This window comes from Drosophila subobscura, chromosome O (assembly GCF_008121235.1).
Source record: "Drosophila subobscura isolate 14011-0131.10 chromosome O, UCBerk_Dsub_1.0, whole genome shotgun sequence".
In the NCBI taxonomy this organism is placed as follows: Eukaryota; Metazoa; Arthropoda; class Insecta; order Diptera; family Drosophilidae; genus Drosophila; species Drosophila subobscura.
Genome location: NC_048533.1, coordinates 4,095,599 through 4,111,464, shown reverse-complemented (window position 1 = coordinate 4,111,464; position 15,866 = coordinate 4,095,599). Strand labels below are relative to the sequence as shown.

At 44.9% G+C, this 15,866-nt stretch overlaps 1 protein-coding gene across 1 annotated transcript; it reads left to right on the top strand.

Moving 5' to 3' along the window:
* The first annotated feature begins 2,717 nt into the window (after nucleotides 1-2,717).
* LOC117896911 lies at nucleotides 2,718-4,996 on the top strand. Its single transcript, XM_034805447.1, has 6 exons — nucleotides 2,718-3,703; nucleotides 3,792-3,946; nucleotides 4,027-4,135; nucleotides 4,187-4,410; nucleotides 4,474-4,591; nucleotides 4,652-4,996. Exons 1-6 carry the CDS (start codon nucleotides 2,803-2,805, stop codon nucleotides 4,900-4,902), a joined length of 1,758 nt encoding a protein of 585 aa, XP_034661338.1. The 5' UTR covers nucleotides 2,718-2,802; the 3' UTR covers nucleotides 4,903-4,996.
* Nucleotides 4,997-15,866: the final 10,870 nt, after the last annotated feature.

Sequence of the window (15,866 nt, the reverse complement as noted above, 5' to 3'; positions counted from 1 at the left end):
TACTTATAGCACTACTGATGAGAATCGCGCCCAGCCAAAATCCACGCAGCCTGACACTCGCTTTGGTATGTGCAGTGCACTGCGAGAAAAACATCCGAAAAGGTAGGAGTCCCAGAGGAATGGACAGTGGACGCACACTTACGGCCATTGTTTCTGCTACATATAGCCTTCGTCTGAGAGTAATTATCTGCCAGCTCTTTTTGATGCCCCAAGTTAAAAGTTTCTATAACATGCCGCCCATTGGCTGCCTTTGAAGATAGCTGAAATGTAATAAATTGTACAATGAATCACAGAATACATATAACTGTGGTTAAATCTACCCTCTACTTACGTTTGCTGCATTCTCAATCTTTCCAAAAAGTATCCACAGGAAGGAGAATTGTGCACTTCAAAGAGTGTGCAGAAATCTAGGCTCTCATTTTCTTTCTCTTATTTTATTCCAGTGCATATCCTCCTTGCCACTCAGTGTAGCATTTGCATTCGAGTGTCCACTAAATGTCAATTAAGTGGGCTTTAACCACAGTCACAGTACACAGTCCAGCGGCAGTTTGATTTGGTCACCACTTCCCGGAGTCCATGAGTCGTTCCTGAGTCCATGAGCCCCTGAGCCGCGTCCCTGATTGTTCTATGGAGGGTCTCCAACTGCGATTTCCACTTTGCTCACTACAAATACAGAACAGAACCGAACATAACATAACATAACATGAAGTAATAGCAATAACAATATTGTCTACACTCACACAAACGGCTTCCAGCAGAGCGTCTGCCTCTGACTCGGCTGCTGCGTCTGTCCGTTGCTGTTGGTGGAGTGGAGGTGGCTCTCCATAGGGCTGGAGTTTGTGTCTCCTCGTAGCTGGCTGGAACCATCATCATCATCATTATTATCATTATTATGATCATCTGCATGTGTGAGCCTCTCCCAGTGGCGGCTCCCTTTGTCATTTTGTGGCATGACGCATGCGTAACGTTCGATTTGATTCAATTAATGGCTGGGAATTGTCTGTACGTGTGGTTTGATTGGGTTTGGTTCTCGCTTCGAGTTGGGTTCTGGGTCTCCGTTTGCTTAGCTTTGCTTTGCTTTGTGGTCTCTGATCTAAGCAGACTTTGAGGCAGACTTTGTTGCCCCTTTGGCAGATGTAGCAGCAGCAGCTGGAGTGGAGTGTAGCAGAGTGTAGTGCTGTGTAAACATGCAAAGTGTTGCTACAAAGAGAAGAGTTGCAAAGACTTTAGTAAGAGTTTTAATGTGTAATAAGAATAGACTTAAGCTATCGAAAACTGTTTAAAATCTGCCTCAAATATCTCTAAATTCCTTGCCCTCCTTCTTAGCTAGAACAATCCACAATCTGTGGCTCCCTGCTAATTGATTGAATGCATAATAATTGGTAGCTCTCATGATTAATTGCAATTTTATTCCACAATCACGAAATGCCAAATACGCCCCCCTTCCATTCAAACCTCAAAGCAGGAATCCACTCCATTCAAACTCCACTCATAATGATTATCTTTAAGACTAAACGCCCGCATTGTCGCGTCAAATGTATCCAGTTTTAAGCATCAGAAAATACAACAACGACTGGCAGCAAGCACATCATATTTTCCATAGACAGTTGTTTTATTTGTCAAGTGTGCAATTATTTATAGTTGGGAGACGACGCCAACGCCAATTGCAGGCAGGCAGGCAGTCAGGCAGCTGGCTCTGGGGATTGGGGCGGCTTTTAGCTAACAATTGTTGTTGCCTGCATAATAATACCAATTGCAGTTGGGATCTCTGACGAACAATTAACAATTTTTAACCTTGTTGTGCATGATGCATGTGTCTATGATCATCTCTTCACTCTCTGCGTTGTGTGGACTTCGTAATGATGAGCTCTCAGTGGTTTGCATGATCATCATAGCTGTGGATGCCACTCCATCGTATCTACAACTCTTATCAGTAATGATGATGATGATGCACCACTCGCATCGTGTGCATAAAAAAGCTGCTAAAATGTTTCGAATTTATTCAGTCTTGTGGCATTTTGCATACTTAGCTCGCAGCTCGAGTGCTCTTTCGATTTGGAATTTTGCAATTGAAACGATTTCGCTGTGAAGATTTCGATATTATATTGATGACTCGCATTGCAAAATGCAAATGCATTTGCATAAACGATAGACGATTGCTGATTGCAATGGCGTATGTGTCGCCCGATGTCTGGCATAATTAATTATGAAAGTTTTAATTGATTTTTGATTTTCAAATACGTTCGTTCCATCTAAATGTATGCATCGCTTTACGATATCCGATATTCTCGTTAGCATTTGAGCAGATTTTTAGCCAAAACTTAGATGACATCGATGGGGCTTTAATGGGGGGGTTTTGCATTACACAAGTGGCTGTGCATTTGTGAGTGTGACTCGATGGAAGTGCTGGGAGTTTTGCTAAAACTGAACAGAAATTCCAACAAGAGTCTGCCACAACATGTGTGCTTTGTTAGAAATATTTTGTGAAGGTTTGGCATCGTTTCTTCTGTAGTTTAGCAGCAATTCCCCCCGCAAAGAGTGTCCACAAATGTAGGCCTTACCCCAGAATCGGCTACAATAGTACCTGCTACTGCCACTGCCACACCATCACTCATCAGAAGAGTGGACTTCCAAGACACTGCAAAAGTGCAATCAGAGTAGCGTGACTTTAGTTGTGGTGTTTTTTCCTCCTTTTGCTGGCAGCAAAAAGTGAAGGTTGAAAAATCTCTGGAAAGGCAACAATTAATGCTCTAATAAAGCCAGCAAGCATCAAAGCAAAGAAGAAAGAGAGAAAGACCACAGATGTGGCAGCATATGGTGGCATGTGGCAGACGCAAACGCATCTCTCGACGACAGTCGCTGATTGAAGTTCCGTTAATAATGTTGTCGTCGATGCGTTGCAACGCCTTGATAAGCGCTCTCGTTTTGACGCTTTATTATGTGGGCGTGGTCGGTGGCAATGATTTTGTGACCATGGGAATGCGCAGGAGTAGGCGTGGCCCAACCATCACCGAGCGTCCTGGTGGCATGGTAATGGAGGGCATTGGCTTCCACTATACGATGCGCTATCAGCCTGGCTTCCATCTGCATAAACTGTTTGCACGGCCGCAGGAGGATGAGTCACCAGCACCAGAGCCAGCACCAGAGATGCCCATGGCCACACCAGAGCCACCACCAGCACCGCCACTAGAGCCAACGCCAGAGGAGGATACGGACGAGCCAGAGCCAACGATACCCATGCGCACAACATCCGCACCTGTAGAGCCACTGCCCGAGGAAGGATCACCCTCACCATCGCCAGGAATGGATGGCATGATGACCAGTCCGGAGCCTCCTCCTCCACCGCCAGATATGAAGCCCACAAAGAGACCGACAATGCGACCACCTGAACAACCTTCTATGCCGCCTGCTCCGTCCAGCACCAAGAGCTCCATTATGCAGCCCCAGCAGACGCTGAAAAACTTGCTCTTTGGCTCACCCATCGAAGCGAATCTCATACTGAAGCAGCCGAGTGCGCCCAAGTCGCGGGGCAAAGGCTTCCTGAGCCTGTTCGAGGTGATCAAGTTTCCCAACACCAAATGCAGCGTCTCCATGGGCGACATACGCACCATGGAGGGTGTGTGCTACCACGAATTCGAGTGCAAGAGCCTGGGTGGCATTCCCACCGAGAGCTGCGCCGAGGGCGTGGGCGTCTGCTGTGTCTGTGAGTGAAAGTCCAAGAGGATCACCACCAAAGCTTTCCCATTTGCATTTGCAAATCCGCATCTAATTTATATTGTCTACTTTTGCAGTTGTCAACGGTTGTGGCGATGTCACTGGCCAGCAGATCGTTTACTTTGAGAGCCCCAACTATCCGAATGCAGTGCGAGAGATGATGATCTGTGTGTTGATCCTCAATGTGCGCAAGGGAGTGCAGCAATTGCGATTGGATTTTCAAATGTTTGAGGTGGGAAAACCATTGAGAACGAGATCTTCAATCGGAGACTGATCTGTGATCTTTATTGATTTATTCTTTCCGCTTTTCAGCTTAGTCGCCCCACCAATGGCGATTGCGTGGACGATCAGTTTATAGTTTCTGGCCACAATGCCAATTTCCAGATACCCATTCTCTGTGGCATCAACACGGGGCAGCATAGTAAGTCTCTTAAAATCTTTCTAGCTCTCTAGCTTTAATCTTCTACTCCAGTCTATATCCACGTGGGCGACTCCAACGAGGGCAAGGTATATCTTTCCGTGATCGTAAAAGTCTCTAGTGGTGGACGCTCCTTCAATATCAAAGTCACCCAGGTTGAGGATGATCTGGCGCCCAATAATTGCCTGCAATATTTTACCGAAACGGAAGGCATAATCAAGTCGTTTAACTATGACATGGACGGTTCCATTGTGGACAACAGAGAGGCGACATATTTTGTAAGTATTCCCCATTAAAAATTGCTTTTACTTTGCGCTTTTATCGAGTGATTTTTCTTTAAGAACAATCTTAACTACGCCATATGTATGTCGCGAATGAGGAATGTCTGCAGCGTTAGCTACAACACGGAGCAATTGGGTGGCGATCAACCAGATTTCCAAATTGTCAACAAAGATGAGGGTAAGGCTCTCTAAAGACATCTAAGAATTGCCCCTCTGAGCACACTCCCTTTTCTTTTAGCCGAAAACGATCTCGTTTCTGATGGCCAAGCTGGCGCTGGTATCTTCAATTGCCCCGACGATTTTATAGCCATCAATTCGGTGCCTTTGTGTGGCGAGCGATTCAATGATGGCCGAGAGACGGAAGATTTTACGATGCATGCAACGGTGAGGGATACGGCCGCCGGTCCCATCATTCTGCCCTTTCGCACCGATGCCGAATATGTGGGTCGCGGTTTTCGTTTGCTCTACAGACAGGAACTGTGTGTCTGAGCTGGGAATCATCCATCTGTGGGCTTCATCTGCATGTCGATTTCTGGCTCATATACATACACCATGTCTGATGGATGCCTTTGTGCCTTTTCCGTTTGGGTTTTCAAATACAACAAAACGGAATTTTATACGCTTTGGTCAAAACTTGGGGGCATTTGATTTTGTTATGGGAACGACGACATCCATATCCGTTAGCTGCTGCCCCCCGTGTTAATGTGTTTCTGCGGTGTGATTTGGTGGCTTAGTTTTGGCGCCGCCCACCCACCGTCACCGTCACCGTCAGAGGAGGCGGGTCTGGCTACGGGTACCGGGGGTCCTCCACAGGTTCGTAAGTTCACACACCATTCAGTTCTCCATCCAACAGGAGGTTCCAGTTCCAGTGCCAGCAATCCGCGTTGGTGTTTGTTGACAGGTTTATTTCAAATTTTCACATCCAACAAAAAAATTGATACTATGACGAAATCTATAACTTGCCGCATCGCCATAGCTACGACGACGACGACGACGACGACGACAACGACGGTGACGACTCCGACGACTCCTCTATTCGTGCGATTTCTATGCTTAAATTTGTAATAAATTTGATTTTTTCCTTTCGATTGCGACGGACGCAAAAGCAACGGATGGATGTGATTTTCTTTCCCTTCGTTTTTGGCATCTCCAACTGTCTGTCTGTCTGTGTGTCTGTCTCTTTGGTTGGTTCCATGATAAAGTCACAATTAACCCACGCCTTTTTCGTAGCGGTACTCTCGTGTACATACATTTGCATATCATTTTGATTGTTTCGCGATTCGGAGGGGCTGAACCCGCGCGACATCAAGACTATCTACTCGTATCTATCGCCCGGATGACTGACTGTAAAAGTGTGCACTAGTCGAACCGTTTCTCTGGTAACACCAACAACTAGACCAAAGCAATCATCCACAGAGCTTCAACCACAGCAACGAATTACTTCTCGACCAACAATAGAAAATGAAAGAAACCCCAAAAAACAACCAAAAAATCACAAAGCATATTGCATGCAAAAAGTGTTTTGAAGTTTGTCATCAAATAACGTTTTTGCGGATACCTTTTGTGGGGTAGTCCCCCCTACCTCCCTACACCACACCACGCCACACTTTATGCTGACTCTGGCAAACGGGCAGGCACAGTGGTGCGAGGATATTTAAAGACAGTATTTGGGAAATAAATTAAGGTGAAGTATTAAGAGATGTTGGAACAGAATATGAGATCAATATAACTGAGAAATTTAGAGAAATTAAAAACATCAGAGAAAATATGTGACAGTGATGCTAAATAATATTAGAGTTTTATCTAAATATTTGAGAATAGGAGCTACTATACGTATTATATGCTGGAGTGTGTAGTTCAAAATCTTTACTTATTTTACATACACTCGTTCGAAATACTGGAAGGGAGACGTGAGGGACAATCCATGCCAATCTTGTATAGGTATTTCTTTGAACTGCAAAATGTATTATTGTTACTTTAGGTGTCATTGATAAAAATATACAATTAAAATAAAGTTTTCATTATTATAATGTTACATATAATTTATATCGTATTTTATATCGTATTAAATGTATTCCATCATCAATCGCTTGCCAAAGCATTTTCGCGATCAATCCCAAATTGTTTCCCACTGTAGGCGTACCTCTCTCATTGCACACCAACGCCACAGCACATAAATAAATACAAACCGTAAGAAAATAAAAGAAGACAAAACGAAAAAAAAGGAAATACAAAAAATGGTTATAAAATAAAATAAAAATCCCTTCAGGGCGTAACGTGCACTACATTAGAAATTGAAAATCCACCGACACCACCGCCAGCCGCCAGCCGCCAATCCACCGACAAGCGACAGACGACAAACAAAAAGACTTCAACGATGACGAGGACGTTGTCTCGGGCAAGAGACGACATCGACATCGAGCCATCGAGACATCGTCGTTGAGTCCAAAAGGCAACATGAGAATCTTTTTGGCCAAAAGCAAAAAGCCCACCAAAAAAAGGCACAAAGGAAAAACTCAAAGCGCCGTTTGATGGAAATTAGGGAAACTGAAATTCATTTTTTGTAGGTTTGGTTTTTGGTTTTTGGTTTTTATTTTTTTGGCCTGATTTTGTTGGGGGTGTGGGAACCAAAAGGGAAGGAACAACAACTGCAAGCGTGCATGGCAACGCCTTTTGTCACAGACTGTACCACCACTCCACACTGCATTTGCATTTGCATAATTTAATCAATGGAATGAGAAATGAGGAGAGGACAAGCACCAAAAGGTGAAAACACACAGCACCGGGCCATGCCATGCCATCATGTCGTGGTAATCAAAGTTAAATACCTGAAAGAAATCAAAGGAAATCTCTTGATAATCTCTGGCAACACACTTCATGGGGGCTTTAATTGTCCCGCCGGTTCGGCTCGGTTCGGTTCCACTCCACTCCAAGCACCCCAAAAACAGTCATCGCCAGTGGCCTATCGAGGAGGCCACTCCACACCACACCAGACCACACCAACCAACCTCCAGTGGCATGCCACACAGAGATCACAATCAGCCTCCCCAAGCGCGGAACAGATCAATGCAAGGAGGCAGGCAGCAATCCGATTGAATTGGACAAAATATTGGCAAAAATGCCAATAAATTTTTGACAAGACATTATACAAATGCTGTCTTTATTAAAAACAGAGACTCTTGACCGAACCATGGGACCACCGCATGAGTTTTGTTAATTGCAGAAACTTATCGAACAAATACTCGTAAAATGCCAACCAGCCAGCAGCAGCATTCGGCATGCGCCCAGACCCAAATAAAGCGATCAACGAAACGATCGAAGATCTCTCTTGGAATCGGAGATCTCTTGGTGGAGCTCCTTCTACTCCTTCGCCTCTTTATCGCTGGAAGTCTATCTAATGAGCAACTCCAAGTATTTCTTGTTCCATCGGCAGCAATTAATTTATTAACTGGTTGGACAGTCGATCATTTGGCCATCGTTAATGGTTCTTTAAACGGCATGAGGTCCCGAGGAGACGGCTCTTCGTTTCTATTTAAATCCCAAAGATCGATCGTTGATCGAGCGCTCCTTTGCATGGGGGCTCATAAAATGAGGCTGTACGGAAAGAGCCTTGGCGTAACTCAAATTAATTAGTTATTGCGGCGATTAATGGAAGGCGAATCATCATCAGGGTTTTGTGTTTACAAAAAATGATGCAAGGCAAAGATCGGTCTTCTAAAACATGCAAAATGAAGCAAAAATTACATAAATATTTTGCCATAACCCAACAAAACTTCTTCCAGCTGCATTTGAAATTGTAAAACCACAAAAGAGAGACAAACACTTGACCTCTGACCCAAAGAGCCAGCAAACAGACTGCGACGAGAATTGTTATGGGTGCCCAACGTCAAAGGAATGGATTCGTAATGGATTATTACACCCACTGAAGACACTTTGAAGCTGCCCTACCCCAGTGGTCCTTGAGGGGGGGAAGGTATCCCCTTCGAAGTTGGTACCCAAAGTGACATCGCAGCGCACACACATCAAGTGAGCATTTTATGATTCACGCTTGCAGTTTAAAATCTCATCTCATCTGGCTAAACAAATCGCAAAGGCAAAACGTCTATGAAACGTAAGTACCCAAAAGCAGGAGAGTACACAAAGGGGGGTACGTGGGAGACTGAGACTCAACTTCACGCCGTAATTAAACTGTCTTCTCGGTTTGTTATATGTTGTGTGTGTAGTCAGAGTAGTACAAGCATTCAACCATTCAGCCGTACGAAATCCATCCCCAAGGGCCATTTAAAGTTTCTTTTACTTAACAAAACTCCCCCCGCCAAACACCTCACTCGGGTAACTCTACTGATATGGAATACCCCCCACCGCACCCGGCGTGCATACATATGTGTCGTTTTTCACACTATTTTCTACTAATTTTAACGATTTTGTGTTCAACTCACCGACGAATCGGTGCAGATTCCGAGTCAGTTGGATGGGATGGAGATGTGCCTTTTGGGCCCTAAGTCTTTTTCTTTGGTCTTCTCTCACTCACTCTCTTGGCCATTTTATTGCCGCACTTTTAGCACATTTCGCTGACGCTGTTGCTGTTGCTGTTGTTGTATGTCGGCCATTTCTTTACATGTGTAAAAATGCTAAGTGCCTAGATGCCTCGTCGCTGCCTGACTGCCGGTCAACTGAGACTTCACTTCCACTTCCAGTCGATGGCAGTAGTGGAGTACAATGAACACTGGTACATTGGGTATTGCTTTATGCTTCATTTATTTCAGAAATATAAAAAAAGACTTGTGCTATGAAAAGTGAAAAGAAAAACTGGAAGGAAAGAGGCCGAGAGAGTAGAATTCCCTTAGAAATGGTGATTAGATCGGTTTAGATTGGGATGCAATCAATAGAACGCTTTCAAACTCAATTTAATTATCTTTGTAGCCCCTAAAACCATCACAAAATTGCACACTTTATCTGTTAACCACAAGAACCATCCTTCAGTTAAAGTTTCAAAAACGTGTACCATCATTTCCCATCTAAAAAGTCCCCCAAGCCCAATCTAATCATCGTCCTCGCTCATTCTGGACACACATTGACCTACCCCTCGGCTGGATATCATCATCCTCATTACCACTAGCCACACTACATACAGCCCCAGACAGACATCGTGTACTGCTGGTCTGGCCAGCTGCTGGTGCCCCGTTGTAGCTGGCAGCCGAGACGACGCATGTTAATCTACCGAGAAGTCTGCGCACATTCATCAAAATATCAACACCCAACCAAAAAAGGAGCCTTTCCAAATTCGCGAGCTGCGAGCATCCCCATTTTGGGGGAAATATGTTGCATGTAAAACATTCGAAACGGGCAGCAGGCAGGCAGCAGTGGCAGCGCCAGAGCCAGAGCCAGAGATAACAACGCGAGAAGAGAGGAAGCAACAACAACAAAAAGGTCTAGAAGATGGCTAAAAGTTAAATGGGGAAGAGGGTCTTGGAAAATGTGCATAAATCGCGTGAAAAATGTGAAAGAAGAAACAACATTTTGACACCAAAAAAAAAGAAGGCAAAAACGAAGGAGAGGGAAAAGCTCAGTAGGCAAAACTGCGCAAGACTCCCGACTCCCGACTAGAAGATGATTATGAATATGAAAAATTAATGATAGTCACAGCATGGCAACAGTTGCACGCACATCGGAATACCCAGAGAGAGTCCACAGGCGTACCACGAGAGAGCGGGAAATGATGTAAATAGGCAGATTAAGCATACGCAACGTTGGCCACTTTGGCCAAGCCTTGTCAGCGTCAATTTTCCAAGGCTTATCCGTTAGTTACACACACACACACACACACAGACACAGAGGCACAGAGGCAGTCACAGACACAGATAGAGGCACCCAAGTGGCAGACAGCTTTCCACTCTCGGGGATTTTTAATTTTTATTACCATTTGCCTGATTTTTGCATTCAGTTATGGCTCTTACTTTGCATTTGCCACATTCTCTCGCTGTCTCTCTCTCTCTCTCTCTCTTTCTATCCGTGGAAGTTGCGTGAATTTTTCATCGGCTCAGGTCATGGCAGCAGCGGCAGCGGCAGTCGCAGTCAAACTTTCTTTCTTGATTTCCAGGCTAGAGTCAGCGCTAGAGTCGGAGCCAGAGTCTGCCTCTAATCGGCTTCCATCTGCTGGCAGCACATTCTGGCTGCTGGTGTCACCGTTTGCTGCTAGTGAGATGCGTTTCTGCCATAAGACCAATCCCGCGATTAACTTTAGTCAGCTTTGCCTTACGTTTAATTGCCGCACTTTTATTTAATTTCTTAACGGATTGGCCTGCGCGCTGCGCTGTCTGCGACTCTGGGCAAGGTTCAATTTTCCGCCTATTTTCCTCCACTCTCGCACAGCTCTGACATTACTCTTTGCTGTTGCACACTTGCCACAGGTTGCCACAGCGCGCAGTTTAAAGACTAATTAAGAATTAGAAGTTAACTTGCTGATTTGATAAGTCTTTTACGCCTGGATGGGTTATGGGTTCGGGGTTAAACGGTTGTTGACACTGGTAGCCATTTGTTAATGTCCAGGGATATTCGAGAGAGTCTTGAGTTTATCAATGGGTTTTAATGGCCGTAACTGTGCTCCATATGAAATAGATATTTAAGTGCTTGAGATCTGCTTTCATTAAGACACCGTTTAGTACAAAGAATCTACATTAAAAACGATTTTCAATTGATTTTTAAACTATAATTTGAATTTCTTAGAGCTGTCTGAACGCAATGTCTTAATTACTTTGTTGTCCTTTTAGTTTAACGACTTAAAATCTATTTTTAAGACAAAAGTTTGATGGAATGTTAAGGCATCCTCCCCTTGAGAAAATTTAAAGTAAATTTATCCAAACTACAAGTTTTATTCCAAGACTTCCCTGAATATTATATATTTTTAATAACAAAGAGAAACCCTTTTCAACAAACGCTTCAATCCATTCATGACCTTCACGATTGTTATTGAACGATCTCTGGGAACAGGAACATGGAGAGAAATTTAAATATAAATAAAAATATATACAAATTAATCGCTTGGCATGCATGACGCATACCAGAATGAAGGGCCATTTCCATTACGTAAGTCGTATTGTCCCAACTAGTACTCATACTCGGTAAAAAGTACTTAAATTCAACTTGTTAGCCAGAGATGGGAGATGCGAGCTCCAGTCCGCGACTCTGAGTGAATCTAGGGGCTGGGGCTTGAGCTTGGAAAAAAAGTGCGCAAATCTGAACAAACGACAGCGTCATCTGCTGCGCCTAGAGTCTGACGCTGACTATGCGGCTGAAGCGGAGTCTTGGTTGGTTGTTCTCGTGTTGCTGGTTGTTGTTACTGTTGTTTTTTTTTCGCTGTGTTGTCGTGGTTTAGCGACGCTCGTAAAACATGTTTTTTCAATTAAAAAATCTACGAAATGCATCACAGAACAGCCCGCAGTACAACACCAACATGATGCCTCATGGTTGCTCCCTCTAGTACACTCTCATTCCTCGTGCCTCGTACCTCGTACTCTCGTATTGTTTTGCTGCAGGCAACACAACTGCAACTGCAACTTCAACTCTGACTTGGATTTCGATTCCGCATCGTTTCAGGTCTTAAGCCCCTCCACTTAGTTACAAGATGAAGCCCTAATCGTAGGCTGCTCCTCCAAGCCCATTCTGCCCCATCTTCGTCTCTCCCCTCGATGATGATGATCCCCAGGCAGTTGCGGCTGCAGCGTGTGACTTTATGCGGCAATTGTTAATATGACAAATTAATTTGTTACCCGGATTTGCCTTGCACCTTAATGTTTTGTGCATTAGGCGGTTGGGTTTCTGTATATGGATACGGGGTATCCGAATGCTAACCGAATGGGAAAGGTAATTGGTCATGGACCCAAGCCCCAAGGCCTTGACTTGGATGGGCTGTGCTCTAAGCATGTGAGTTTTGTCTCTTTTCGTTCTTTTTCCTTTTTTAGCAGCCGAAAAATTACTAGAAAGTAGCAAAAACTTAATTTGGAAATATTTTAAAAGTATTGCCAACATATTTTGAGTAATTTATTTGTTAAAAATGGACTAACTGTCGGTTTCGGGATCGATTTTATGTGAAATAATCGATAATTACATAAACTAATAAAGTAATTGAATGCCTCAAACCCATTGAACACTGAATACCTCCGATTTGTCACTTCAAGCACCGATTACTCAGTTAATTATCCTTTGATGCCATCGATAATTTAATCAAATATCATTCGCATAATTACAATCGATTACTCAGAAGCCAACCCACTCGCAGATCTTTCCCTCCGTTCACCTGCCACAAGAGTTGGCCAAAAAACTGTCTCCTCTGTCTCTCCGTCGGTCTGTCTGTCAATTAATTGGCATTAAAGCATAAATAGTATGCGCCAAGACAATTACTGTGGGGGATTGTCGTACATAACTAATCATAATGATCATAAACCACTATGGTCACACTGTCAAAGTGTGGTACCGTTAGAGAGGTGACGCCAACGCAGAGCAGAAGTCACAGTCGAAGCCGCTGCGGCAAAGTGGATGCCGACGATGGCAAGAGTCAAGTCAAGGCAATAAATTTTCTATATGGAAAGACGCGTGTGGCAATCAACGAAGAGAGAGAGAGAAACAAAGAGATGGAGGAGCTAGTGGAGAGTGCGCCCACAACAAAGAGGGGTCGGTGGAGGAGGGGGTCACTGGATAGTGGAGCGGGGGGAGGGGAAATTCCATAGAGCCAAGTGACGGTGCCACCAATTGCTTTCAATCAAACACAAACTCTGTCATCGATCATGCTGCGGCTGGCTGGCTGGCTGGAACCTGGCTCTGGGCAGCTCTGACTGGAACCCTCACTGACTGACTGACAGACGAAAGACAGTCGTCAGAGGTCGGTCTATCCCTCTGCCGGTGCTGCTGTTGCAGTTGTTACTCCTTTGGGGCCAATAAAGCCGCAAAAGCCGCCTCCAGGGCCAGGCCGGGCCCCCGAGAGAAGATGCAGCGTGATGACAATTTGATTTGCATGCAATGGCCAATGCAAGTGCAATTATTATGGCAAAAGGTGACCAGGTTTTCATCGGCTTCGAAAGCGATGGTATGGAATGGTCCGGTCACCCTCTCCTCTGGCTCTTTCCTCTGGCTATTTTGCATAAATGTCATTATTGTTGCCGCTACTGTTCCCGGAGTCCACATCACAGTAGCAGGCAGCCAGGGGAGAAGCAGGAGCAGTCTGAGGAGCGATCAGAGGAGTGCAGGGGAGCTTTGACTCTCTGACTCTGTAGCTCTGGAACGGACACTATCTCAAACTGATTGACAGTTGAATTGAAAAGTTTGGCGACATTTTTCCTTATTTGATTTGTTGTTGTTGTTTTTGTTGCTGCTGCTGCTGCTTCAGCGGTGCTTTGCCTCGCATCCTGTGACTCCCTGCAGCTCAAAAAAGATACGCAAAAATATATCCATATCGTTTTCTACACAGTTTTCTTTCATTTTTTGCTTGTCTGCCAGCGTTACAATTTTCTTGCACTTTTTCCATGTTTCTCACATACTTATAAATGTAGTTCATAACTTTTTTTGGCGTGCGAATGTGGATATACAAGCAATCAGGACTGAAGAAAGGATGGAAGTCTTCTCACGGGGATTTCTCTTTTGATGTATTTGCAGGGGATTTTATAATCATTCCTCGTGTTTTAAGTGAAGAAAAGGAAGCTGAATTCCACATAAACTATTGGCTGAACAGAATTTGCATCACTTTCGAAAATTAGACATATTTGTGGGAACGAAAATGAGTGTAACTCTTCTCTGTTTTTTTCACAGAAGCAATCCATGAAGTATGCATAAAACCTCCGACTTGAACATATCCTACCATCCAGTACAAGACTCTCTCGAAATTCCCCAACTTTCCTCCCACTTCCCGCATTAATTACTCATTCAGAGATTGTCTTTTTTCCCGCAGAGTGTTCCCTCTGAATTATTACAAAACTATTCAAATTTTGCACTCTATTAACCTCAGGCGGTTTTGGTTAAAACCGCGAAAATCTTTGACAAATCGCCCAAAAAGCGTTGTCATGGCTTAGACTTAGCCTTAGCCACATTCTAACGGTGGTCAGGAGGCAGGCTTTGAATGCGACGCGAACGTTTAAGCCATAGCCATGGAGACAGACAGACAGACAGACAGACAGACAGACAGAGAGACAAACGCAATGCAACATTATTGACAAATATGACAACAAAGACTGACACACATGCCACCAGCACCAGCAGCAGCAGCAGAAGCAGAAGCAAAAGCTAAAGGAGACGGTAGACGGCAGCGACATGCCACTTGCAGCAGCAGAAGGAGGAGGAGGCGGTGAGACATGCCCCAAAACTTCAGAGAGAAGAGGCGGATAGGCTTTGCCACATAACTCTGAAGGGGAGGAGGAGAGGCTTTGCCCCCAACTACAAAGGGGAGGAGGAGCGGCTTACCACCCAACCAACTCGAATCGAGGGAAACACTCCTTGTTGGCCGCAAATGAAATGAGTTGACATGCATCGACAGCAGCAGCAAAAACCTGGCTGGGTCTGACTGCCTGGGCTGTCTCGTTGGCCGTCTGTCCATCCGTCCGTCTGGCCTCTCTGGCAGTAGTCCAAATGGGAAAACGCTTTTTGGACCCACCACCGAAATGCATTTTCACATAATTACCAAATGAGCCAGACCAGAGCCAGTGCCGCTGCCAGTGCCGCTGCCGCGCAGCCATGCAAAAGTCGAAAATTTGAATAGCCCAATGGGGTCTGTGGTCCATAGTCCATGGTGGCCTGGCAGTAAGTAGCAGCACTCCACAGCAGACCCCAAAAGTAGTAGAAGTAGAAATGAATGGCATTTCATCGAAGACCGTCGGCCACAGTCCAGACTTTGAGAGAAGTCCAAAGCCAGCGAGCCAACAGTTTAATTGCCAAACGCAGAAGAGATGCCGATGCCAGGCAGGAGTTGGACTTGCAGATGGACTCGGACTTGGACTTGGAGGAGTACCAGTAGCCACCGACTCGTCTTCAGGTTCTTTTTTTTGGCGGCATAATCATAAAATCCTTGGAGTTTAATAAACATTTCCACAGAATCTTTGGCATCGTTGGCTAACTCGTTTCATGGCGTTCTGCCTTGGCACTGCACGGCACTTCGCTCTCTTCTCTCTCAAGCTTTCCCTTGCGCTAAGCTTGGACTGTGGCTGCGGCTTTCGGTGTGGCCTCTGGTGTCGTGCCGGTGTCTGGGCCAGTCCCGTCCCGTCCAAGTCCAAGTCCCAGTCGTTGACTCATTTATGACCCGACCCGACCGACCGACCAGCCAGCTCATTTGCTGGCCTTTTCGCCTGTAATTAAATATGAAAATTAATTTTTATGTTTGCCACAGCCAGAGAGCAACAGTCGCAGACAGAGAGCCACTGCCACACATCTCACCTAGTAACTAAAAGTGATATTCCCTACTGGAAATTCCT

Bases quoted from the DNA above. Each gene is read 5' to 3' on its own strand.
- LOC117896911 (XM_034805447.1), top strand. From the start codon at position 2,803: ATGTGGCAGCATATGGTGGCATGTGGCAGACGCAAACGCATCTCTCGA. The intron at 4,136-4,186 runs GTAAGTCTCTTA...CTTCTACTCCAG, and splicing joins CATCAACACGGGGCAGCATA to TCTATATCCACGTGGGCGAC. The intron at 4,411-4,473 runs GTAAGTATTCCC...TTTTTCTTTAAG, and splicing joins ACAGAGAGGCGACATATTTT to AACAATCTTAACTACGCCAT.